Source organism: Rhamphochromis longiceps, linkage group LG2 (genome assembly GCF_057381845.1).
Source record: "Rhamphochromis longiceps isolate RC_006_pf linkage group LG2, R_longiceps_female_GT1.1, whole genome shotgun sequence".
In the NCBI taxonomy this organism is placed as follows: Eukaryota; Metazoa; Chordata; class Actinopteri; order Cichliformes; family Cichlidae; genus Rhamphochromis; species Rhamphochromis longiceps.
In genome coordinates, this window is record NC_140558.1 from 33,556,372 (window position 1) to 33,583,094 (window position 26,723).

Below are 26,723 nucleotides of genomic sequence, written 5' to 3' on the forward strand. Positions count from 1 at the left end.
GAAGCTGCATGTGGCAACAGAAGTGTACAAGATCTGCAGCTCAGAAGCATCCCCACTCATTTTTCATCTTCTACAGAGACCCGCTCACATAACTTCACTACTGAGAGGAGGCAAAAAATATTTGGAGAGTATTCATTCCTCTGGTACTCTGGGGTAGAGTATGGCAAGTGGCTATAGCTCTGTCTCACTCACTTCCATTCTGTAACCAGTTCATTAATTTTAATTGACCTGGAGGCTAATAATTAAATTAATTTTCTAAGTAAAAAGGTTTTAGCAGTAGGTGGCATAACTTTTGATTGTTCTGTGGGCTCTGTTTGACAGAATTTGATGGAGATGGTGAGATAGTGTTGTGTTTTTTCCCTCCACCTCTCCAAAGTGATTGTCATGGTGAAGCGGAGAGAGAGGTGAACCATGTAATCTGGGCAGGCTCAGAAGCTCAGGCACTCTGGGAAACAATGCTTGGGAAATTACCAAGAGCCTGGCACAATTTCACTTGAAAGCATTATTTATCTTTAGGTTGTTTTGTACAAAACAACAGAAATACAAAAATAAGGATCACTGTGATACGGTTATTTCACCAGTGAAAAGTAACTGCTTTCATGGCATTTTGTACTACTTTGAGACACTTTACAAAAGCCTTTATGCATCTAATGCATTTTAAAGACTGCACCATTTCTGTTTAATAGAGCTTTACACAAATTACACACATAAATCCATCCATCCATCGATTTTCTTTTACTTATCCATTTCAGAGTTGAGGAGGGAGCTGAAGCCTGTCACAGAGTGAGAGGCAGGGTACACCCTGTACCGGTCATTAGTCTTATCACAGGGCTCAGTAATGACATATAATAAATGTTAATCATTAATCTTTGATGTAAATTCATCGTTTACATCAAAGGAATTACAAAAGACCAAATACCCCACAAATACAATTAGCAGTTTACATCCTGTATGGGCGACTTTTGGGAAAAAAAAGGAGGATACTTTTATTTATTGTATTTGTGTGTAGCAGGGAGGATCTGTTCTGGGTAAATTACAGTAATGTCTCTTAAAATGTTTAATAATTGTGAGGTGTTGTAAACTTGGACGTGCTCTCAGTAGAGTCAGATTTAGTGTGTCATAGAAAAAAATGGATTCTGTCATTGCATTTAAATACAATGGTCCTCTTGGTTATTGTCAGAGCTATAAAAATGAATGGTGTAGACTCCTGTCTTCTTTGAAGTATAGACAGCTCCCTGGATGACAAATGAATGGGCAGGGAGGGATGCTGAGGCTGACGATCTCTGATGGATGTTCATGACCTTTGGCCACAGTGTTTGAACCGGAGTGCAGAGAAAGCGATCAGTTGAATGTAGACAATGCTGACATGTTACTTGTGACCCATCTGGTGCATTTTTGGGGCATTGTCAGCTGTTCATTTTTGTCAAAATACAGAATACTATACAAATCCTTCAAGACAGAATCTGTCTGGCACCCTTGTAGGTGGCCTATTTAAATTAAATGGAGAGATCCAAAACTTTAATGGTCACAGTAGATAAAAATGTCAAGCGCAGATTTACCATTCTAATGTAAAACAAATAAATAAATAAACCAATAAAATTTGAGTGTGTTTGTTACAAATAACCTGCATTTATTTGGCATACGATAAACAGTACTGTGCCAAAGTCTTCATTATTTCTTTATATATTGCAAATATAAATCACTGCACAGGAACATGTATTCATAAATAGAATGCAGCATGTAAAAACTTGCTGCCATTCTAATGAGCTTGAAAATCCATAATTGGTATGAGCATCCTCATTCTCCAACACAGCCACAACTCTTTTTTTGGCAAGCTTTCTTATCATTTCTTTAAGTAGTCTTCAGGAGTAGTTTTCCAGCCTTGAAGGACAATCAAAGCTCTTCTTTGGATGTTGGCAGCCTTTTGTTCTGTTCTCTGTCAAGATGATCCCAATAATGCTGAAGTCTGCACTCTGGGGAGTCCAGTTCATGACTGATGGTGTTCCTCTGTGTATGTTTTCTAACTACATATGCTTTTTCTGCACCTGTAGTGCATTTAGGAACACTATCATGCTGAAAACACTGAGTCATTGGCAATCAGATTCTTTCCAGATGGTATTGCAATCAAATTTTGGAAAATCTGACAGTACCTTTCTGCATTAATAATTCCATTAATGTTGACAAGATCCCCAACACCAAACTCTGACAGAGCCTCTGAGTAGACACTGACTATTTGTACCTTCTCCAGACTTCTTCCCTACATATTCATGACGATTTGTACCAAAACTTTGCAAATTTGCATCATCAATCCATAAGACCTGTTGCTGCTGATTTTCAGTCTAGTTCTTGTGTAATTTAGAGACAGTAACTCACCATTAAGATCATTCACTGGTGAGTTTTCAGAGAATGAAGACCAGATGCGTCTCTCAGGTCCTGTTTCTTCTCTAGAATTTTTTTTCCCTAATTCTTAAGGCCATGACTTTCAGGTAATTCTCATCTGCTGTAGATATTTTTTATTTATTTATTTATTTATTTTATGTCTGCCAGATCTTATTTTGTCCTCTATTTGTCCAGTTATTTTAAATTCCTTAAGCACACTGCATACCATGCCACTAATAGCTCTTTGGGAATTACCTTGTGTATGTAAATACTATTTTATGTCTCTCAAAGGCTTTGTGTTGGCATTTTTTGTAGATTTAACTAAACAAATGGAACAAATGATGTGTTTTTTGATGAGCTGCTGGTAACAAAGTACCAAAAGATTTACTAAGTTGTCTGTTATGTGTAGACACAACACTTGATTTGAGTGTCTTTTTGTGCTTGAATGAGTCTGTGTTAAGTAGCGTAACAAACAAGCAAAAAGAACAGGACTGGACTGAACATGAACAGAAACAAAAAAGCAGTTACATACAAAGAAAAACTTCGAAAAAACTAAAAAAAAAGGTCCAGCTTATACAAAAGTATACAAAAAACATCATATGAGTTATTAAGTATTAAGACTTAAATGCAGGGCAGCACAGAGAGAAATTGAAGGTGGCAGAAAGTCCCCCCCACCTCCCCAGGGGGCAAAGGAACCAAGGCTTTTTATTTACGCCACTGCTTTTCTATTAACTTCCCTTGGATGAAACAACAGCTGCGTGCCATCTGCAAGCGATCTAATATTGTTAGCGGTTTTCTGACATAATGCCCTGTAAAATTTTAACAAGCCCATATGCTCTAGATAGATGGAGGGCATCCAGCGTTAAGGAGACTCTTGATCCGTGAAGAACGGGGCATTAAAATTAGCATGCTGTTGCCCTGGTGACGGAAGCAAGCTAACCCGAAGCTGCACCGTAATGTTGACGTTTAGAAAGTTTATTTGTAAGTGGAGACTCTGCGGTGTAGCATTTTTATAAATTACCCATTCAAGGCTGCCGGGGGGCTAGCAGTAAAACCCGAGGAAACCCCTGTTACTGCTTGGTAAGGGGTCAGGGTTTGTGTGTGTGTGTAGCGGGGAGTTGGCAATTAAAACTTGCTGAGCAGCTAGCAGCAGCGCCACTACCGTTAAGCTACCTGCGTAGGAAAATACGGAGAATCTCGGATAACGGGAGGCCGTCTCACAAGGTAACGAATAACAACACGAATTTTCCAGCTCTGCTACTACAGAAAGTGAGGTCTGCTTTGTTAAATCACTGCTGTGGTAAATGGCGAAACATACATAGCAATTACACACGTGTTTTGAAAATTGTAAGCAACGGTGAAACATGATAACAATTACTCCATATTATTTATTGGTTCATTTAGGGTCATTTTATTGATAATCTAATCTGTAATATTTTTATTTAAACTGGTTAAAACGTTTCTCTTTTTAAGGCTAACTGAAACTATTATAGGTATTTATATATTCTATACATTATTATTGTTACTTAATAAAATAAATTAATAAATGTGTTTGTATTGGCTTACAAACTTTGCATTTGGAATTTAATGTTGCCTTCTTACACTGCAAAATGTCGTGTTTAACTATTAAATTCAACTAAACGTAATGTCATCAGGGAAAAAAGTTTTAATTAATACACTTGTGAGATCATGTTAATAAATCTTTAGTTTAATCATGTCCTTTATTCTGGCTGTATTGTGGCTTTTATTTACAGATATCCTGTTTCACTTAATTAACCATCATATGTACAAAATAAAATCTCTTTTTTTAGGTAAAGTCGAGTCCATTATGTTTATATTGCCCCAAATCAGAAAATCTCTGAGCTTCAAGTTTAAATTTTTCAGTGCATTGTTTAACTTTAATATTAAGAGAGTCCAGCTTTGCATAAAGACTTTTCTATTTGTGTCTATTTTCTTATAATAACTAATATAACCATAGTCCAAGAGTGAGTATTTGAGTAGGGTAGGTAAGTCTAATTGCCTGAGGGTAAAAGCTCCTCAGAAATCTTTCTGTATTGGCCGCTGGTACGCAGGAGTATCTTCCTGATGGGAGCATATGGTATGATGTTTTTTATAGTGAAGAATAACTAAAATCAGGGGTGAAAAAGTCATTATAGTTAGCTTTAGCTTCTAAATATAACACCTTAAAATGAATCTCTGGAAGCAACTGGAAACTTGAATAAATCAGAAACAAAAGCAACTAAAAATAAATGCTAATTTTAAAAAAAGAAACTATGATAACTCTGCACGGCATGCTTTCAGGTGTGCAAGAGAAAACCTGACCTTAGAAGATGGTGAAAAAAAAAAATGCCAAAGGGCGTCACAGGTGCCCTTTCACAGACAAGACACAAAAGTCTGTTTCTCACATCGCAAGCAGCAAAGACCTGATCCAGCTGGATGATGAAGCTGAAAGTGACACCTCTGCAGCTCCTCCACAGCCCCACATAACCATCCAAAGCTGCCAGGGCTTCCCAGACAGAGTTTACCTGCTGGCATCAGTAATCTATCAGAATAACCATCTGGAAAAGCCCGCTGCACAACGGTTAGTGAGTTATGGCAAAGAAAGAGGACTCCGGTTACCTGAAGTCAAAGATGAGGAGATACATCGTGCAGCTTATGAGTTGGCCTTCAGCACACTAAAATGTAAGTTGGCAATTAACTGTTAGCTCAGGGTTATTTCTCGAACCTTTATTATTCCTTTTTTTGCCTTTCTCTGCCCGCCTGCCATATAAACATAAATCAACAATCTCATATGAGGAGCAGCTGATGTTTCTGTTCATAGTTTGTTTAGTTTGTTTTTGCCTTGAGATGATCTTTCACAACACTACAGAAGGGAAAATGTCTTTATTAATAAACATTACTTTCTAGCATCTGATTGTTAGAATCTGACTGGTATTAGATCCTAATGTGGCAGTCTAATTGAGATCATGGGATGAGTCGTTTAAGGGCCTGAAACAATTAAAGTCTCATTTAACCATTAATAAAATAAGTCACTGTTTGCTGTGGGTGGATAACCAGTCTGTTACCTCAAGTGCAGCACAAAGCATACAATTTTTTATGATTAAGAAACTGAGATTGTCCTTTGATATAGTATTAAAAGTCATAAAAGTCAATAACAAAATACCAAGACTGCATCTTCTCTGGGCCTGTGAAGCTGTGCTGACCCTCGACTTAAAAGTGTTAAAAAAACAAACAAACAACAAACCGACAGATTAAAGCGATTCCTAATTTTTGATTTATACCTCTTGGTAATGGTCTGTGGTTTGGGTAAATGTGAAGCGACATCAGGAAACGTTTTCATCAGCTCTCATTTTGAATCATTTCTCTTTCTAGAAATTGCAAGCAAAATTGATTTGATTTCTGGCAAACAAACAGCTTTGGGCAAGTTAATTGACAGGTAGAATTGCATATAGATAGACTGATGAAGGGCGAGTAGAAGAGGGGGAAAAAAATGCTCGAGTGGTCATGGGGGAATTCTGCGTCATGCTACAAATCAATTTGTCCCTTAATCTGTTTGCTGGGACTAGGGTGAGGTCTGGGTGACCGAAGTCACAGGGTGTGTAATCACCATGGCAATAATGCAGAGGAGGCGAGCCAACAGCCAGGGCAGGAAGCCGGCTGGAATCGATTTAACGTGTTTTCAGTGGATGCCGAGGTCAGGTTGCTAGAACACCCCCATGGCCATGGATGATTTTTTTCATCTTCTCGCTGTGTGTCCACTGAATCTGGATGAATATCAGACATACATGTTAAACAGTTAATGCAGATCACCTCAAAAATATCCATCATCACCAGCTCCAGCACCTCATTTGAGTAACTTATATTAGATTTGTAGCTCTAGGTCATCACAGCCTGCTTGCATTACCAGGCGAAACTAGGAAGATTGCTAAGGATAATAGAAGAGAAACTAGCAACTAGTAACTAGTTACAAAATTTAAAGAAAGGAAGGGTGACTCAAGACTTCTCCACAATTTACTCCACATTTTACTTGTTTTTTTAATCACTCCTTTCTTATTATTTTAAAGATAAATACTGTTATAAGTTTGGACTAGACAAGGTAAGATCATTTAAAGAAGCTGTGGAGCCTCACCTCCTTGTGTTGAGTACTTGAGATAGATCAAGTCATTTTTACAGTAGGTGTGTATGTATATATATGACTATTTTGTGTTGCAGAGACATTGCTACTGACATACTTTAATCATGTATGTGTTTTGGATTCGTGTTTGTATTTTTGTGATGTTTGCTGTGTAGATGAAGCGACACACCCTCGAAGCGTCTTAGTTTTTCTTCTTCCTCCTGCAAACACGCCAGCTTTTCGTGCAGAATTTGATTTTCTCCTGACACGCAGCACTAGGATGCTGGGAGTCATGACAACACACATGCATCTTGTAGGTACATTCAATGACCGATCCAAAACTGAACAAAGGTCAGATGTTAACCTAAAGAAGAAGCGCTTCACCAGTGAAAAGCACACAGAGCAAAATGTCAGTGAGTATGAACTGGTATTGATCTTTGTGATTATAACTCTTATCTGTTCTAAACAAAAGGTTCAGTGAGCTCCATGTCGGTGGCGGAAGACACAGACACTCCCTTTCGGGGTGTTGTGAGGAGTGTCGAGCAATGCTCAATGTTATGGGGTTGGTGTTGAGGTTGATCTTTACCCTGGTTTAGAATTGCCATTTCATAAACAAAAGACAAAGCTGTTGGGATTTTCTCCACATCTTCTCCTTCTCTTACACTTCATTCTCACTCTTTTCTTCTTCTGTGCCTTCTTTTGTCTCTTAAAAAAACAATTTTCCAGTGTAGCTCTGCTAGATCAGCGACCTAAAGGCAGGTTATGTTTTCAAGGTTTCATATCTTATTCAGTGGTCATGCAGTGTGCTGTCATTGCTTGAGGAATACGCTCGTGTTAAGCTGTGTAAAGTAATTTTTGTGGGAATGTGGTAGAAATTCATTTGACCTTGTCAGTAGCCATAAAAGTCCTCCCTCCTCCTCTTTTTTGCCTCTTTCTACTGGCTCCTCTGAGTATTTCTGTCTCATTGTCCACTGGCCAACTGGGCTGCCAGGCTGTCAAATGACTGAGGCTGCTCTTCTCTCTATGCAATGAGAAAGGGCCACTCTGTGTGCTATGCTGGACTTGGAGTATAAGACAAAGAGAGAAAGATTTGTCTTTTATTTTTTTTTGTCCTTGACCACAATCAGGGCAGTTATCACCACTATGCCTCAGCAAATATTAAATTGTCAAGATGCATAATACGTAAGATAGATTGAGCATTTAGCCCAAAGGTGAATGTATAACTTACTGCAGGTACCTTCAATGGCTGTTCCAATGTTAGATTAATGTGCAATTGGGTGTACTGATGCAGAACACTGTGAGACAAAGACCTGCTGAAGAGGAAAAAGAGACGCCATTCAGGTCTGGCTCTTGTGCTGAGCATTTGTTTGACTACAGGCACCATCAGTCACTGCTCATTGTGTAACACCTGGATGGAAGCCACACGACACATAACCTCAGTTCTGCATCCTACAGTGCCTCCTGCTGATTGAGGATGCATCATAATTTATTTAATTTTTTTTTGTTAGACTCATTTCAAGCGACTGTTGCTTGTCAGACTTAAAAGAGTTTGCATCATCCCCCAGGTAAAAACCCAGCGTGGCGTCTGCTGTGCAAAGATGTCTCCTGTAAGTGATTTATAGCAGAATTCCCTCTGTGTTTTGCTCAAATTGCAGTGTGTGATTTATAGCATGTTAAAGACCATGACCTCTGCAGAATGAGGCGTCATGGCCTCTTTAGAGATCTGTTTTGCCGTGTACAGTGAGCGGTTATCTCTTAAGAGATTGTCTTTAAGGACTTCTGCAGTAATGGGGACAATTCTAAACCTTATTCACCTGCATCTGCAGTAAATTACACCACTGCTGATGTTGTAGAGTTCTGTTTCCTCAATTAAAGATAAGCTCTATCATGTGAAAACAGTTGTTTGTGTAGCCGCCAGTGTATGTGTGTGTGTGTGTACCTGCATGCAGATGCTTGCCTTGCCCTACACTGTATAGGGGTGCCCAGTGTGAATTTGTGATGTTGCGATAAGTTAACAGCAGTATGTGGTTTCCGTGGTGTCTCGGTGGATAGGGTCTGGTTTTAGATCCTATTTGCAGTCTTAGAGGTGTGTCTGTTAGGAATAGGAATCAACCAAAAGGCAAACCACCCTTGTGACAGACAAAATTTCAAAACTGTGGTTTCACACTTGAAGAAACACATGCATCTTATTGACAGCTTTCGCAGTTGTCTGTTTCTTCACTAGATGCGCATTCATATTAGAGAAATTATCCTTTTGCCCCATTCATTCACTGTGCAGAGAGCAAACGCTACCTGCAGAGAAACTTTGGAAGCAGCGGTTCTTTAATCCTAACATGATAGACGGGCAAGTGTTCCTGTCTCTCCATCTCATGCATATCGAAAAGGAGAGCCTGCTGTTCACAGATGGGAATGGTAAGGATAAGCCTGTTTGTTTTTATGTATATTTTAAGAGAAAGAATCCTGTTGGTTAGTGGGGCAGTTGCTGCTTTTATGATACGATAGCGTGGGTATGGGGGTGGAAAACCACTATAAACCGAGGAAAGATATCTGATAGCGAGCTCTCACCTTTTAGCAGTTTAAAGTCAGCCCTTTCAGACTTCTGTCACCTTTTTCATAAAGAAGGTCAAGAAGAGTTTCCCTGGACTAAAATGACAGAATTAAGTTATTGATTGCACCATAGCGGTGTGCAAATAATTTTTATAGGACAGCAAAGTATAGATGAGCAGGTACCTCTGTAATACTCTGTATACAACAAATTACAGCATCCCCATAATCAGGATGGATTTTTTTTTAATCCTTTCTTATTCCTGTTAAAAATTAAATATAATCAGAGATCGTGCAGTCAAAATGAGATGCCTCATTAAGGAATAATTACTATAAAAGCAAAAGTGAGCAAAAGTAGTGTTATGGGAAAAAAAATATATCCAAGGTCATAAATGTTCCCACACTACCTTGTGTTATCCTTGGTAAAAACGTTCTAGGAGAATTAGACTAGAAATATCATAATGACGTGCATATGGTTAGATATACTTGGGATCATAAATTACTTGGTTACTTGAGGGTTAATTAATGGTGTGAATAAAATGGAAAATTGAATCATACTGGCACATACTAGCCTGGTATGAAAAACACGCTCGCGCTCTATGTTTGGCTTCACTGATTATGTCTCGATCTGACCTTTTCATTATTTTATATGTCATTGGTGTCATTATTCCTCCAATTAAATGGGCTCTCATAGCAAAGACACACTAAGTGAAAGAAAAGAACCAAATGAAGAATCAGATTAGGTCTAATTAAACACCAAATAAGCATTTAATCACGGGAAATTAAACCCCCGATCTAATTGAATTATCTTTTGAAATTAAATTGCCATCATTCGGGGTGCCTCTAGGAGCCTCTTTTGTTCTTTGTCTTCATCTCCTTTAGCTTTTTTTTTGTGTGTTTTCATGTTTTTATCATTAGATGTGGATTCATTAATGGATAGGAGTAATTTATTGTGCCTCCGTCTCCTCCTCCAAATGGAGGAGTCAGGATTGGTTTCGAGGGATAATTAGACATTGATATAAAAGATGCATTAATATGCATCATCGTTACTCACTCACAATTAGTTATTGAAATCTCTGTTATTACATTTCTATCCTTTTAACCTTGTTTTTTTATTCCTGTGCAGATCAAGAACTGCTGGAGGACATGATGATTGACAGCTGCTGTTATCTTACTCAACCAATGGTAAATCATTTCATATAATTTTATATGTCCGTAATGTTATCCCTCTGTGTATAGTTTTGTTTACCTTAGTGCTTCCACAAACACTCTCCAGTGTTCATGTCTTGCTGTTTACACTCCACATATTGTTTGTTCTATTCTCTCTGATGTTATAATCAGTAACAGTAATATTGATTTATTGCACTGACATGCTCCTCTCACCAACTCACAAAGCGTCTCGTTTTGTTCATATTCCCTCCTCTAATCAATGACAATGTCTCCCTTTGGAGTAAAAAACATCATAAGTTACTATGTGGCAGAACATATCTGGCTGTGTATTATCCTTTATTACACCCCATTAATTAGCGATGAAATCAAAACAACCCAGGGGCAGTGAGTTTGTATGTACCATCTGAGTGTATTCTGCACAGTGTGTATGCTGTATTTGTCCTCTAACCAATTTTTATTTTGTTATGATGCTGTGTACTCGTAAAAGAAAGCTTTGTAGCACAGCCGTGAACCTACAGCCTTCTTAAATGAAGAGGTATCCTCTGGAGGAGGCTGGCATGTACTTTTGCCCTACTTTTAACACACCACATAAAAGATTCTGAGCAAAGAGGAGGGCTGCTTAAGCTGTTTTCTCCGACGTTCTGGATGATGATAAAACATGGGCAGAATACAGAGCGACTGCGTGGCTGGTGAAGCAGGTGAAAGAGACGCGAAATGAAAGCGAGCGGCGGTGAATGTGCAAACAGAAAACAGAGCTGTCATAGAGTTTACAGATCGAAGATAGCCAGTGTCTATTTCAGCGAGGGCCTAAGCATATCCGGGCACATTAATACACATGAATATATGTGTTTGCAGTGTAATCCCCACAGGCACACAGATGTACACTTGCATCGTAGCCTTGTGAAATATGGCCCTGGGTGAAATGAATGGCTCTCCCTACGGGATAGTGGCAGGTCGTTACTCTGCATTTCTCTAGCTAGACAATAAAGCCCAGACACAATGAGACAGTCTTTAGAGCTCACTCTCACCTTCTTTTACACTCCTGGCATCTATAAAGTTCAACCTTGGTAGAGAAATAGAGACGGGAGAAAGAGGTGAATGAGAGCGAATAGACTGCATGTAAAAAAGGGGGTACATGAGGGTATTGGATAGGGAAGAAAAAAAAAAAGTAGAACGGAAAAATGAGGGTATACATAGGCTTTGAGCCTAAAGCACATTTGATCACAATGGAGGAGGAAAATGAAGCCTAAATCCCACAGAGGATGGAAGTAACCTGAATAAATTCTAGTCAGGAAGACAGAGAAGGTAGAAAGCATTTGACATGACAGAGTTCCAATCCACGTGTAAAATGAAGCATATGAAACTTTAATAGTAGATGCATTCGGGATATTTCATCTATAGTTTGTTCATTTGTGTTATATCAGTAATACACTACTGAATTGAAATTAGCCCTGAAATTAAACAGAGTGAGATGAAGACAGTCTCAAGAGACTGGGATAAGAGTTGCTAAGCAGAGCTGACATGTTTACTGTTTCCCACCATGGGACACTGTTTCCAGGCAAGCTTAGTGACTGGGAATTTTCCCACACCCAAGTGTTTAACCTTGGTGAAGGACAAGTGGAATTTGAGGTAATGAGGGAAGTCGAGTGAGCTAAAAAGCAAAGCGCCACAACCTGTCTCAGAAATCGACCTTTCAAAAAAAGAAAAGAAAAAAAAAAGAAATTAAAGGCCTCTGTACCGAATAATAAGGACAACCTAATTCCTCCCCTAAAACAGAAACCTTTGTAGCGTTCTAACTTCTCTGCCCATTAGCCCAGTTGTGAGGATGTGGCAAGCTGTTTCTGCAATGGAGCACCATCTGCCACTAATGCGGCTGGTGCCCTCCCACCCTCAGGGGGAGAAAGGTGGGGTTAGAGAGAGGAAAGGACAGGGATATGGAAAGAAGTGGAGAGAGGAAGATAGTGAGTTTAAGGGAGAGCGATAATTGTAGGGGAGTGGTGGAAACATAACTCAGACTTCCTCCGAGTTTTAATTAAGTACCAAACTTTGGGTCATGGCAGGACATCCTTGAGCTACTGTGTGTGTGTGTCAATTGTGTAAATGAGAAACAGTTCAGTCACTGAATCAATACAGATAAATAGTATCAGTCCACAGTTCTCCTCATTATGTAGCTGAAATAGGGCCATTTAAAAACCACTGAACTACACCGATGCAGGTGTAAATTCTGGACATGCAACATATGCTGACTTTTGAGCCGTTACCACTGAATAAAAACAAGGTTGTTCCTCAAGTTATTAAAATGAGAAATATTTCTATTATGCCTCTGCTCTTGTTCTTGCTTTTAAATGAAACGTGGTGCCTTTTGCTCTTACACTCTAGCCAGACGAACAGATGAGCCTTGTTGCCGTCATGCTCTATGACTTCCAGAACAGGAAGTTCCTCCCTCGGGAATGCAAGGTGGACGAGATCGTACAGGAAGTTAGACATGTGGAGGACTACCTCCTCAGGTGAGGAAAAAAACAAACCAAAAAACAAAAGCACAAAAAAGCTGAAATCACTGCGGGTGAAATTATTAAAAGACAAACACAATAAAACATGAGGAATTTTAGATAAAGTATTTAAAATCTACACAGCCTGGCTGGTATTGTCTTCATGTACATTTGCCTGTGTGTGGGTTTGTCATCACGTGTTTCTGTATTTGTTCTGTTTTTTTTTGTTTTGTTTTTTTAAATCTGTTTCATTGTCTTCAGAGAGATTTTGTAAAAGCAAACCCCAAACAAACCATGATAGCTCTGCAGCTGTGCAAAACACAGTGACAAAACTTTACAGAGATAAAAGAAAAGGTCAATTTGGCAGATGGAAGTAGTCCAACCCATGAGTACTGAGCAAGGGGAGTCAGAAGAAAGGAAGCCAAGAGCTCACTGGTTACCATTCACACATTCTTTTTTTAATCTGTAATGTATTTGTAACTTTCCATGTAAGGTATCTGGTGGATAAACATAAAAAATGTTCAAAGTTCAAAGAGAAATCTGGCCTGTGTGCTGTCATCACAAGGATGCCCCTAGTGTTTTTTTTTTGTTTGTTTGTCTTGTGTGCAGGTTTAAAACCAAACTGGCTGCCTCTCTGGCCCGCTGCAGGATCAAACATGATCTCTTGTCCATTGAGTGTATCCTGCCAGAGAGTGTGAAGAAGAAGCAGCAGAGGTCGAGCAACCTTCCACTTTACGCATGGGTCAACACGCTGAAGAGCAGGTCAGCTGAGCATGCTGAGAGTACACGCTCACCTTCCCAGAAGCAGATAGCACACACTTATACATTTACACCTGTACATAAACACAGACGTGCACTGTAAGCATACCCAGGATGTGTCCACACACACCTGCATTTACACAGACCTTTAACTTTGGGCGCTATCCAGTGTTTTATGGGCCAGGTACCCGGCTGACATCCAATTAAATGCTCGCCCTACACACTGTGTGTGTGCGAGTGCTAATGTGTGTTCTTGCCTGGGCCTGACAGCCTGATTCAGTTAGGTGTAAATCCTGCTGCTGTAGACAGATTCAATCAGCAGCAACCCTCAGTGAGCTCTGGGACTGTAAAGGTCACCTGTTGGGACTAATGGTGTGTATGTACATGTGCACGTGTTTGTATGTGTATGTATGAATGTGTGTGTCTTAATGGCTTTTATAGACCATATTACTATTAAAGACTCTTAAAAGGCCAAATAGCAACTCTGACACTCTAACATTATTATTATCGAATAATGAGAGATAATAATAAGGAGAGGAGAGAGCCTTCCTCTTTCTGCTACCTCTGACCTTCGTCTTTTATCCCTTCTCTTGGGCTTCCGCTAATCTGCTCTCTCCTCTCTCTTCGCCTTATCGCTCCTCTCCTCTTTTACTTCCAGTCTTGATGAGATCCAGAGTGTCCTGAAGAGCGCAGGTTTCTCTCAGGTCAAATCGATTGGGCAGTTGGAGGGCCAGACCTTCTGCCAGGATCCCCACTGTGGGGATATACTGGTCTTCCCTGCACAGCTGAAAGCTCAGCTGTACTCCACCAAGCTGCTCAGCGATCACAAACTCATCATCCAGGTACTAGGTGCACTGAGAGACGAGGTTTCTGACAATATCAGCCTCCTCTCTGAATACTCTAATATAGCTGTGGAATCTCTTTAGCTCCATCAGTCTTCTGTGATATTTATGATTTCACTTTGATAATGGACTTTCTCAAATTGATTGTAAGACTGAAATCGCTTATGCCAAGAAAGATTAGTTTGCCCAGATACAAATATTTCACATCACTTCCACTCATATGGGTGTGCTTCACTTTGAGCCATAAAGAATTATCCTGTTTGGGAGGATTGGACAGTTTAATCATTTAATTTCTGCTTCATAAAAGTCAAGCTGCCACATAAACTGTGAACAGTACGCAGCACCACAACACAAGTAAATCAGATTTTTGTGGCCAGATTCAATCAAATATTCACTGCCTCTCCCTAATTAATCATCTCTCCTTTATATTTGTTCACTGACTCTCCATCACTCTTTCCATTTTCTGTTTTTCTGCTTTTTCTCCTCCTTGGTTTGTCTCATAGCATTGCTGCAACAAACTAATACTTCCACTCCCTGTGCCTGTAGGATAAGTCATGCAGCTTGGGCCCAAATGCTGTGTGCTCCCTGCTACACGAGGAAGGAGATGTTCTCATGGTGGGCTCCTTCTCCAGCCTCACTGTCTCCCACACTGCTGCCCTAATTGCAGAAAAGTATAAAGCCAACAGCATCAATTGGCCCAGCGTCTACGTTTGTGTCAACAACTGCACAGATGCTCAAAGTGAGGAGCTGGAGCTCACTGTCTCTGCAATGGGCTGCAACAGTAAGAGAAAACAGATGTATGTCCTTGAGTGGGCTGTCAGTATCGGTTTGTGTTTGTGTTGGAGACAAAAGAGGCGACAGAAGAAGATGGAACAAAAGAAAGCACCTGGCTGTTAACTGTCTTTGTCTTTAAATGAAGTGAAAACTTAATATAGACCAACAAAGACTGGGCGAGTTCTAGTGAGAAAAATGGATGTTGCTGTCAACAAAAATCCTAGGGACTCATATAAACTCAGTGTGCTTTAAACCAGGTTATTTTGCTGATAGTGGCTGCCACCTCAGCTAGTCATTAGAGAAATAAAAAAGGGGAAGGAACAAAGTTGACATTTTTATGATTGCAAACGACGCCTTCAGGCACAGAATTTTTCTATAAAGAAATATAGTGGGACATCATGGATTTAAGCACGGAGAACATGTGCATGCCTGGTGCTGATTATCATTATACTGTCTGTGTCTGGCGCTCAGATGTGAGACTGATACTGGAGGAATTCCAATCTTTGCACACCGGTGACAAGCGACTTCAAAGAGTGCGCGTTATCCTGTTGACCCCCAAGTGTTCTGTGTCTGCAGTTAGCAACCCAGTTGATTTCATACTACAAGAAAATGGAGGTAACGATTTAAGCACTGAGCCATACACTGTGGGCTTATTTACTATACTGATATAGACCTGGGAACATACAGTTGGTTAATGTGCACAAATCAAGATGTTGTGCACACTGGATATACTGTAGGATGTGATATATCAAGCTTACATTGTTTAAATGCAAATTATTGCTATTGCTTATCCTGTGCAGTTGTTGCAGTTGCATTCATAAAAAGTAAAAAACAAAAGCATGTCCTTAATGTTTTTATGCAACAGCTTAAAAACACTAAACTAGCTCTAAACTAGCCTTAATATTATAAATTGAACATTTTCACCCTGAACAAATATCTGATGGAAGTCTTTCTTTGTGGCATAACAACTAGCGGATAACATACTTACTTAAAGATGCTTTTATACCCACTCGAAGGCAACAGTTAATAAAGTAAAGATTATTCTCTTCTGAAGCTCCTCTTTGTTTTTTCAGATACAGACCTGCTGCAGGACCTGTCCCAAGGCTCCATAGCCCAAAGCAAACTGGAATCCCTGGTAGCACAGCAGAGGAAGGATATTGATCATGCCTTGATGTGTGAGCGTACAACCACCCGCTCTCGTACGCGCACCACATAATCTGAGTTTCAAGCATGCAGCCTCTCTGACACGATGTTGCTTACACTTCCTAATTATCTAATCTCCTATGCCATTAGGCTGAAGTCTGTGGTGTTCCTTGGAGATTCTCTGAGTTTTAATTAAGGACCCTAATGTTACACTGTGCTGGTCATTCGCTGTCTTCTGCAGCAGTCTTTGCATATTTCAAAGTGTTTCGGTGTCCCGCTTTGTGTTGTATAAATTGTCTAGAGGTGATCGTGATAGAAGTATTCTGTTTTATGCCGATGCTACTCTTTTAATCTGCTGTCAGTGTGTTTTTGCTCAGTTGTATTCTACTGTATATATTTATACGCTGCATTTTCCTCTGTTCAGCAGTCTGTATCAGCGAGTTATGCTCATTAGCTTCAATCCATCTTGTTTTGTTCAGGGGATCCTTCTGTCTCTGCTCTGGGATGTGTTCATTGAGCAGGTGGAGTCTGTAGGTTGGGGGAAATGTAAACTAGCTTCTCTAATTAAGGAGCTATTGATCAGCCCTTGTCTGTGGTTTTGCCAGTGTAGATGCTTTCTAATAGGACTAGTAATTAATGGCGGGTATGTATCGAGTGCCGTGGTTCAGTTGTGTCGATGGTCTCATTTCAGCGTCTCTCACACTCACACACACAGACACACACACCTCCAAAGCCTTTTGTGTCTGTTGTGAAGCATCTAATTGCAGGACACCTGAATGACATTTTGGCCTGGTTCTAATCTTTTTGTCTCCTTTTCACCTCTCTCCAAGTTATATTTCACATTTGATTGGAGCCGATTTCCCACACCTGAGCAGGTTTGCTTCTTTATCAGCCGAGTGTTAATTATTTCTGTCTGGCAATAATTAGCGAGCAAGAAAGAAATCAAAGCTCAAATAAAGGGAGTCAGACTGCCAGCAGCCAAACAAATCTTCAAGCCAGTCGCAGTTAAATAAAATGAGCAATGTACATGCATAAGCAGCACGAAGAAATTAATATTCAAGAGCATATTTCTTCAAAGCGAGCAGTTGATGAGGAGGACGGCTCAGCTTGAATAATCAAATTTAATTGTTGTAAATAGGGATGAAGGGATGCTTTTTAACTAAATGTGTGTGTTTTTGTGTATAGTCCCCAAAGTTTTGGCAATTGTCTACGCCACATGCTCGTCATACCCAGAGGAAAATGCGGACGTGGTTAGAAAAGCGTTGCAGCAAGCCCAGGCCCGTGCAGACCAGGAGGGGGAACCAAAACAAGCAAAGTTCAGGTCAGCCTCACTCTCTGCACCCCAGTGTGCTTTCTGCTTCTGTCTCCATCATTGCCTTTCTTTGTCTGTTTGCATTGCTGTCTGTCTGTCTGTCAGCTTTGCAAGTTGTTTGTCTGCTTACCTTTAGACAGGCTTCTGTCAAAGCCTCAGCACACCTCAGACAGGAACAGAAGGAAATTCGGTGAAAATATAATCAAAGGTGCCATTTCATGTCTTTAAATGCTGTGTAAAGGCCACGGAAGAAACGATTTTCAGTCAGCTCGCCTTCCTGCTTTTTTTTTTTTCCAGGATTCTTTTCTTTGTTTGTGGGGTTAAGAGCTAGAGTCTGGTTGAAGTTTTTCAGTCCTGTTGACTTGAATGCATCAAGGCTGAATCCTCTCTGCAGCAAGCTGGCCTGGTGTGCTGGCAGTGCCTTAGGCTAGCGTAAATAAAACAAAGGTAGTATTTCTGGTAGGGATCATACTGGTTTTACCCAGACATCTACTCCTGTGTGCAATGTTTGTGGATTTCAAATAACAAAGTAATAAAAAATTATAATTATAAAACGTTTATGTCAGTAATCAGAAAAAAATATCTTCAGCTGTTATTCCAATGTGTTTTCTTAATGTCACTGGTTATGTTTTTTTAAACTGTATTTTCCTGTTTTGCTGCGTATGTGTGTGTGTGTTTCATTCAGGCCAAGCCCTTCCCCTTTCATGTCCTCTGAGTATCCAAAGGCCATGGATGAAACAGACAGTTTCTTCATGCTGGAGCCAACAGAGCACACCAATGGCTCCTTTCTGGCTGTTCTTACCAGAGTGGTAAGCATCACTTTAGCAGATGAGCAAAGGAATTCTCTAATAAGCCACAATATACGCACCCTTGTTAGTAACTACTTTATTTATCCTGAGAATATACTGATGTACAACAGGACCTCCGTTTTAATAATGTGTTAAGGAGAGTTGTGACCACACAAAATTAACCATTTAAAGCCGGTTGGAGTAGACACGCTCCATTTTGTGTAACTATTTTAAAATCCCGATAGCACTGCCACCACGTAAGCTAGCGCAATAATTATTTTTGCATATGAAACCGGAGGAGTTGTACTTACATCTTATGCCATCAGCTTGTCCTAGGTCACAGTTTCCTTCCACATATAGCTTTGCAAAAACTGCATAAAAAGCATTTGCAGCAACAAAAACATAATATTCCAGAAACACGCTTTGCCGATCCGATCAGCTGTTTGTAACACTTCCTACGTCCATCAGCGTGAACTATCGCATGTCCGCCATGACCTGCCCGAAACTGGAAGTGACGTCATTTTGCGGAAATGTCGTTTTTTACCATCAGGGCCTTATGAGCTTATACTGGTGTTTTTAAAAGTTATGTTTGACTTTATGACTTTCTGTGCCGTTTCTGGGATGCTTAGGACTCATATTGCACTGCTGGAAATAGTTTATTTTGATGCATATGCTGCTTTTTTGCAAATTTGCATTATAATATTTATTTTCGTTTTTCCTGCAGTATATAAAAATTGGTGTATTTCAAAAATAAAACTATGAAGACACTTAAAATAAATTTCCTGTGGTGGGAAACTATTTTGTGCAACTTTCTTGTCTTTACAGTTTTCAGGGATAAGCCTCTTAAATTTCTCTAACTAGAAATATATGTTAAAAAAACAAAAATGATTTTCAATTTTTTTGTAGTTTATTGCACTGTTTTGCAATTTATGTAATTACTTTATGTAATTACTATGCACTTAATGCAGACATATTATTAACATTTGGGCTATAATGGTTGTATTGATGTATATCAACTTGAAATGCTCTCAAAAATGGCACTACAAGATGTAAAAATATAATATAAGCTCTGGCGGACTTGGTTCTATGGTAGGTCTTAAAGGGTTAATGTACATGTACACAGAAAACACTTCTCATAACAGAGCAGCGCAGCTCCTATTGCTCCTTCATGAAGTCAGTTTGAAATCTTACAAAGCTGCTGTTTCCTTGTTGATGTCTGAGTGCTGCAACCACACTGTAAAAAGCCGCATCTGTCCTCGCATGCAGAGTCAACACTTTGTAATGTTAGCTACATTTTGCTTCTTACATGGGATCAGTGATAACTAAGCTCTGTGAAAATGAAATTCCTCCAGGCCACTGCTGCTGCTACTTTTAGGCAGTGCAGCCAAAGAGATAAGTACAGGCAAATGTAGCTCATTTACAGTACTGTGTAAATTCTCGAGTGACCCGTCGTGTCTTTATATTTTGTTTCCAAGGAGTCAAACTTTTTTGAGGAGTAAATCTGGCAGCTTAATGGTTTTTGGTTCAAATCAATGACCGTAGAAGGTCAGGAGGCTCTGTCACGATTTGGGGCTTCATTTCACCCGGTGGTGTTGGGGATCTTGTCAAAATTGATGTAAGTATTAAGACAGTAAAGTAAAGTCAGATTTTGATCCACTATGCAATACCATATTGAAAGAATCTGATTGGCAACAGCTTCATTTCTCAGCAAACACACACATTTTAACAGGGAAGGGAAGAAAAGGCACCAACATCCAAAGAAACGCTTTGGATGTCTTTCAAGAAGCCTGAGAACTATACCTTAAGACTACTTAAAGAAATTAAAGAAAGCTGCCTAAAAGAGCTCAGACTGAAAGAATGAAGGTGGTAAATTGACTGGTTCTTATGTAGTGCTTTTCTGCTCTAACTGAGCACTCAAAGCACATTATTCCAACATTCCACAATCACCCATTCACGCAAGCACTTTTTTTTTCTATGCTTAAGCAACTTGGTGTTAGTGTAGTGTCTTGCCCGAGGATATTTGGCACGTTGACTGGAGCAGGCAGGGATTGAACCGCCAACCATTCGATTAGTAGTACTGCTCTGCCTCCTGTACTACAGCTACCCCAATTATTGGCTCTGAAGCGCATTAAAAAAATGTCTATTTTTGCCTTATATATTCTATTTTCTTTGTACATGTTTCAATTACTTACTGCAGCCTTTTCTAATTTTACTAGCAAACCATAAAGAAACAAGGAATGGCTCAAGACTTTTGCACAGCACCGTTAAAATGATAAACTGTTTAAAAATAAAAGATAAACAGATGAATCAATAATGATTAAAGGAGATGCTGTGGTGTGGTGAATGTCACTCTGCCATTTATGACTGTCTCAGTATCGTGTAATGGACTTTAAATGTCTAAGTATTAACACATACTTGGCTGTATTCCCAATACGCCACTAAAACACACAGATGAATGTTTTCTCATTTAGGGTTAATATAAGAAACAGTAGAGAAATGGGAACAGTAAAAAGAGGAAATGATAGTTTCCTACAATCTCTACATATATTTCTCATTTTCCTAGCAAACTATAGAGACGTAAAGGGTGTCTGAATACTTTTGCACAATACTGTAGCATCCGTCACTGGCAAGCTGTCTGGTTTCAAGTGACAGATAAGTTCCATCATTAGTCCTGGACCTGACTGTGTGCCTCGCCGGTATGATACCAGGGTGTCATGCTGCTGACTTTTGTAAGACCGGCTGACAGTTTATTCAGCCTTCAAAATGAAAATGCTGTGTACCGACAGAGGTTGTGTGTGTGTATGGTTTTCACAAGCACAGACAGAATAGATTGGGTGATCCTTTATTTATGTCTGCAGAGAAAATATCTTGTTCTTCTTCCCCTGAGTCAGTCAGCTCTCTCATAGATAAACACAGACAACGGTGAAATAAGTTTAATTGGCGAAGCTTATTAGTGTGGGGAATTGTGATGAAGTAGATACACTGAGCTGGCTGCAGTCTGTCAAAAACAAGCAACTACCGGGAAACTGAAGCATGAACCATTTGAGTTGTTATGATATTTGGAGAGAAGGCAGGCAGTGCATAGGGACAAAGCAGCAGAAGCTGAGATTGGGTGAACATGAGGATCACAGTGTGTGACGGGCACTTGGTGAGACCCTTGAGGAAAGGGAAAAAGAACGGGTGGAAGGAGGTCACGGTGCTAGAGGAAATGAGAATGTCGAGTCAGAGATGCAGGCGTCTTTTCCTGGTTTACTTGGCATCTAGACCGAAGGTGTGACACGTAGGTGAAGAAAGAGAACATTGCCTGAACACAAACGCATAAGTCTGAACATGAGAGGCCAAAGTCAGTTTGAGAGCAAGTTGTTAAGAGTCAAATCTTGGGTTTTGCAGCCCAGAGAAGAAAAAAAGGGCAGAGAGAGGGATTTAGTTTTGTTGCTATAATGTGTTTGAGAGCAAGCTTTGATAATTTTGGGACTTTTCTGTGAACACTGGTAATTGGGATGCACTCTGTCTCTCTCAAATTCTTTTGTGGTTTCTAGTCACGGGCTTTGATTGCTTAATAAAGACTCTCCCTCAAACGCATCTGCTCTCCAATCCACTTTCATTTTCTTCTCTTTGCCTGTTCTCCCTGTCTTCCTCGCCCTCGTTTATTTGTGTAGGTGTCTCTTTAGAGAGACTCTGTCCCAACTGGCTGCGGGTGCGCTGTGTTGCACTGGATCTTCAGGGTTGTTTTGGTAAAGGTGCATCAGCAATTCTCATCAAGTGTTTGTGACCGTTCTTCCCCACATCCTCATAATTCACAATATAGACCACCCCTCCCCATTACCGCCACAATATTATGAAATCTGCTTTCATGCTTTTGATGCCAGCGCGAGGTTATTAAGCCATCTTACCCCCACCGGGTGTGACGGAGCTCTCCCGCACCGTTTCCCTCTGACCATCCATCATGTTTTATACCTCCACAGATAGGAATGAAAAGATAATCAAAGTGCTGTAATGGTGCCTCAAACATGATTTTTTTCTTCTCGCCATACCTTCAATAAACTCAGCTAATCAAAAGTTATTGTGGCACACTGAAAAGCGTCATAAAAATAGCAATTATATAAGTGTTTGAATGCTGTCTGGCATATATTGCCTGTTGTAGTGGTGCCCACTGAAGTTCTTTATGAGCGGGAACAGCTGGGGACAATAAAGATATTCAAGTGATGCGTTTCTGGCCTAATTTCCCGAGAAAGCGACCCACGTCACAGGTGGACCTTTATCTAAAAAAACAAACTGCTGCTGCTGACGGATTAATTTGGACAGTATTAATGGGAGAGCCAATGCCCTTCAACATTGTCTTTATTTTCTTTTTTGTTCATAAATTTGGAAGCTGTTGACGAGATTCATTTCGGACGTAAATGTTAACAAAAGAGTGAGTTCAAATCCAGGAACTGCTGTGGCAGCTGAGTTTGGCAGAGAGTAGACGGAAGCGAGAGATTTACAGAGTATGGCATAGTTGGTTAGTGGAGATGGAGTAAGTGAGATTTACAGAGGTGAAGGGGAAGAAAAGGAGGCGAGGGAGAGAATCTGTTGAATAATTCAGCGCCCCCTCCGTCTGTATGAGTTAACGTCAGTGAAGTTCAGGGCGTCCACCAAAGACCGCATTACTGAGGTGCTTCTAGAACCATGTTTACCTGCCTAGAGTGCATCGAAGCACGCGGTGTCACACAGGTGCAAGATTCCCACCTTGACACAGTGTGCATGCACACATACAGAGAAATGATGTAGACTTATGGACAGCTTGTACAAACGCCTAAATGCATTTGCATTAAAGCACAGGCAAACACTCAAAAACTAAATACACACAAAGACTCACGCAGGCTGCATGTCCCTGTAGTGTGCACTGTGCTTGTGAATAATTCAGGCATTGAGGAGAGCAGTGGGCTGCTGCTGAGACAGCAGGTGACCCTGCAGCCAGCAGCAAGGACATGGTGGCTTCCTTTCCTGTCCTCTCTCCTTTTTCTCTCCTCTCGTTTCCAAAAATTTGTTTTTTGAATAAACATTAAATACAGTTAAAATGTACCATTCAGTGCACTTCCCCTTCCATGCTAATCACTTAAAAGAACAATGTCCATTAACAAATTTTCATGAAACGCTGCATTTTTCATGTCCCTATTCTTTTTTTCAATTCTCAAAAGCCTGAGCCAGCAGTCAAAGAGGCACCAAACGAGGTGATCGCCAGGGCAAATGCAAAAGGCATACTGGACAAACTGGGCTCCAACCACCTTACTAGAAAAGAACAACACGAAAACAGCAGCAGGATGAAAAAAGCAGCCAGTGTTCGCACTACCCAGTCCCAGCTCTCTGTCAGCATTCAGCCCAAGCATCATCAGACCAAGAGGAGTGACAGCGCTGTGCTCTGTGGACATCAGGATTTTACTAACATGAAGCAGTCTTCACAAGGTGGGTGTGCACCCAACAGTCAAATAACTCAAGTCAACTGAATGTGCAGTGGAGAGAAAAGACAGATACCACTCTCATGTGCCCATTAAAACTAAGCTAATGACATCTAAGTTAGAATAAAATGTGGAAATGAGGGCAGAGCTTGCCTACATCTCTAAAAAAGAAAAGAAATAGGCTGTGGATAATTAAGTGTCACTGATTGGTTGCATCATCTCTATTTAGTAAAAAAAATTTTCAAGCTGGGATTTATAGATGTTGTGTACCAGTAGTAATGTTTAGTTTGGTTGGAATGAGTTCAGCCTTTTCTCCCTAGCCTCCTACACTTTATTTCAAAATGATAAATTCCTTTTTTGTCCCATCTTATTGTTTTTATCCTTTAGAAAAACCCAAATCACTGGGCTTGCAAGCCACAAAGGGCACCACATCAAGCTCGTTCTCTTACTCCAGACCAGAATGCAACAGCGCTTCCTGTTCCTCCTCCAAACTAGAAAAAAGCTTACACACTGCTCCTGTCACCACCACTCTGCGTTATTCTTCTTCTTCTGCCGCTCCTGCGGTCCCAGCGGCCCGCTCACGTGGACCTCAAAAGGAGGTGCTGAAACCTGTGCTCTTCGTCCTGCCTCCCGTTCACTTCCCCAACTTTTTTCCACCCCAGCACAGCCGATCCAGATTCAGCCCCAGCCTCAGCTGCAAGTGGAAGAGACAGACTCCGATCGTTTCCTCCTGCTCCGGCGGCAGTCTCTCCAAAGATGCTCAGGAAATTCCCGTCCTCACATGTTTTGACCTCACAAACACAAAGAAGAGCATAAAGAAGAGCTAGCCTTTGTATCAAACGTCTAATGAAATAAAGCTAGCAGTGCCTAAAACCTGCACGAGAAGTTCTGCGTTGTTAATGAACTGCTTCATGACACACAGCATGTGAATGTTGTCTAACTCTAAACATTATTACTTATTGTAATTTAAGTGTCATTGTGTGCCATAAAGAACAACCTAGTCAAGTCCAGTCAGACTGTATATATTTATATTTCTGTGCCGTGTCATTTCAATGTCAGTACATGATGAAGGCCTATATTTCTGCACTTCTACTGACCTGAAAAATTAAAAAGGACATTTTTTTTTTCTTTTGGTAATGCATTTATTGTCACAACAGCTTACATTTACATGGTGTGGAGATGGGTGAAGAGCAGAAATGAAATGATTTATAGCATCTCTCTAGTTTGTTTAGTGTGGTTTTCATTTAGATCAGACTGCATTCACAGAGTTCACACTGAGTGCAGGTGGTGGCCCCGGGCCAAAGGAGCGCCGTTAAAAACTTTTGACAGCAGTGACAGCTGACACTCTCTCTCTCTCTCTCTCTTTTTTTTAACTGCTATGAGTGCATATCTGTGTGTGAATACTTGTTTGTGAGTGGGAGGACACTGGCTGGATTTACTGAATTTCTCCTCAGCTTATGGCACAAATCTGATCTTTTTTGGTGTCCAGCAACATGAACACGCGTCACATCTGCCAAGTCGAGCGGAGTTTCTTGCTTCTTCGTACATTTTAGGTATATGTGGTAAAGTTTCCTGAGGAATTTAAGTTGAAAAGAAGCAATGTTACATTCCTTTTCATAATGTATGCAGGAAAAAAAATACAATCTTAACTGATTTATAGCACATTAAAAACTTTCTTTTGCTGATGGACCCATTTGTTAAAACTCATTAAAATACAATCCTTATTTGTGTGTTGTAAATTAGGCAGAAAGCAAGCTTTTAATTATGTTTGGTAAAAGGCCGGATTATTTTTATTATTTTCTTTTTGTGCCAGTGTGTAAATCCAGTTATGGTCAAGTGGAAATGAATTGTGCCGATAGCATCTATTTTTCTTTTTTTTGTCTTCCCAAATCATCAAGATAAAACAAACCCCATCAAGAAAACATGCAAAATCAAACTCTGCTTCTGTCTCATTATTTTAGTCACCAAAATCTTATGTCACTCTAATATCCACAAGCTTTATACCCTAAATTGTCTCTTCCCCCATACAATCATTTACATATGCTCGATTATTACAATCACTTCATTCGTCGTTAAAGGAGATGGTAAGTTTTTGCCTTTTCTTTTTTTTTTTGAAGTTTCTCATTCATCGAAACGATTGAAACATTTTTATGTCATTTGGTGGGCAGCTGCCAGCTGCATGATCTTGGTGCTTTTCTCATTCATCTGTCAGATATCCGTGACCACAGTCCTGGGAGGCTACAGCAGCTCATCCAGTTGAGTTCAGAAGGAGACAGAAGTGGAAAGAAAAACTGGCGAGGGCTTCCGTTACTAGTTTGTAAATAGAAATGTGATTTTTGTTTTCATCTTCTTGGTAATCCCGTATCCTGTCTGTATGATGCGCGATCGAGTAATCCATCTGTCTCAGAAATCCACATACAGGAGGAATTATGTTCCACGTGGACAAAGTAGTGTCAAAGTTCAACAGTTGACGCCAGCTTTTCCCTTCTTTCACACAAAACAGGTGAATTTTCTTTTTTCTTTTTTTCTTTTTTTTAATCGTCAGGCAAGAATGGTTTTTCTTTCCTTTAATCTGTGTTGATGTTTGTTATACTGTATGTACATCGTTGGTTACCATGGCTGGTACTGATTAAGTGCTATTGTGGCGAAAGTGTGAGTGGCTTCCAGGCTGGGGAGGGGTGCAGTGGTCAGAGGTGACGGTCATTGCTGGGGGAGTTCTGATGGCTGTTTCTTGGGTTTCAGAGTGTCTATGAGAGACTGGACGCCGCGTTTCACGCTAGTGGTCACCCGCCGGGTCACTGAGTCTGCAGACGGCGAGGAGGAAGAGCCAGCACGCTGGGAGGGCGGCCGTGCTACCAGGCACTTCTGGTACCGAAGCTGAGAAGGAGAAGGGAAAGGTTTTTGTGAGGAAGTGTTGGAAATATTCCAACCAATGTCAAAAGTGCTAAACAAAGAAGAAAAAAATGTGAAA

General features: G+C 40.3%; 2 protein-coding genes across 3 annotated transcripts in view; one reads left to right on the top strand and one right to left on the bottom strand.

Moving 5' to 3' along the window:
- Positions 1-3,317: 3,317 nt before the first annotated feature.
- Positions 3,318-25,688, top strand: LOC146677623 (protein NSUN7). 2 transcript variants are annotated; one of them, XM_085424443.1, is made up of 13 exons: positions 3,318-3,603; positions 4,681-5,061; positions 10,164-10,222; positions 12,587-12,714; positions 13,306-13,458; positions 14,114-14,297; positions 14,844-15,078; positions 15,543-15,686; positions 16,145-16,270; positions 17,400-17,535; positions 18,212-18,335; positions 23,495-23,759; positions 24,140-25,688. In XM_085424443.1, exons 2-13 carry the CDS (start codon positions 4,710-4,712, stop codon positions 24,577-24,579), a joined length of 2,346 nt encoding a protein of 781 aa, XP_085280569.1. In that variant the 5' UTR covers positions 3,318-3,603; positions 4,681-4,709; the 3' UTR covers positions 24,580-25,688. The 2 variants fall into 2 exon arrangements, with proteins under 2 accessions (XP_085280569.1, XP_085280570.1); XM_085424444.1 differs by having other exon boundaries at positions 16,145-16,246.
- Positions 24,597-26,723, bottom strand: part of apbb2a (amyloid beta (A4) precursor protein-binding, family B, member 2a) — a 38,582-nt gene continuing 36,455 nt past the window's right edge. Inside the window, exon 14 of the mRNA XM_085424434.1 lies at positions 24,597-26,629. Within this exon, the coding sequence (XP_085280560.1) occupies positions 26,453-26,629 (177 nt within the window). The 3' untranslated portion in view covers positions 24,597-26,452. The remainder of the gene's footprint in view (positions 26,630-26,723) is intronic.

Bases quoted from the DNA above. Each gene is read 5' to 3' on its own strand.
- LOC146677623 (XM_085424443.1), top strand. From the start codon at position 4,710: ATGGTGAAAAAAAAAAATGCCAAAGGGCGTCACAGGTGCCCTTTCACA. The intron at 10,223-12,586 runs GTAAATCATTTC...CTTACACTCTAG, and splicing joins GTTATCTTACTCAACCAATG to CCAGACGAACAGATGAGCCT. The intron at 17,536-18,211 runs GTCAGCCTCACT...TGTTTCATTCAG, and splicing joins CCAAAACAAGCAAAGTTCAG to GCCAAGCCCTTCCCCTTTCA.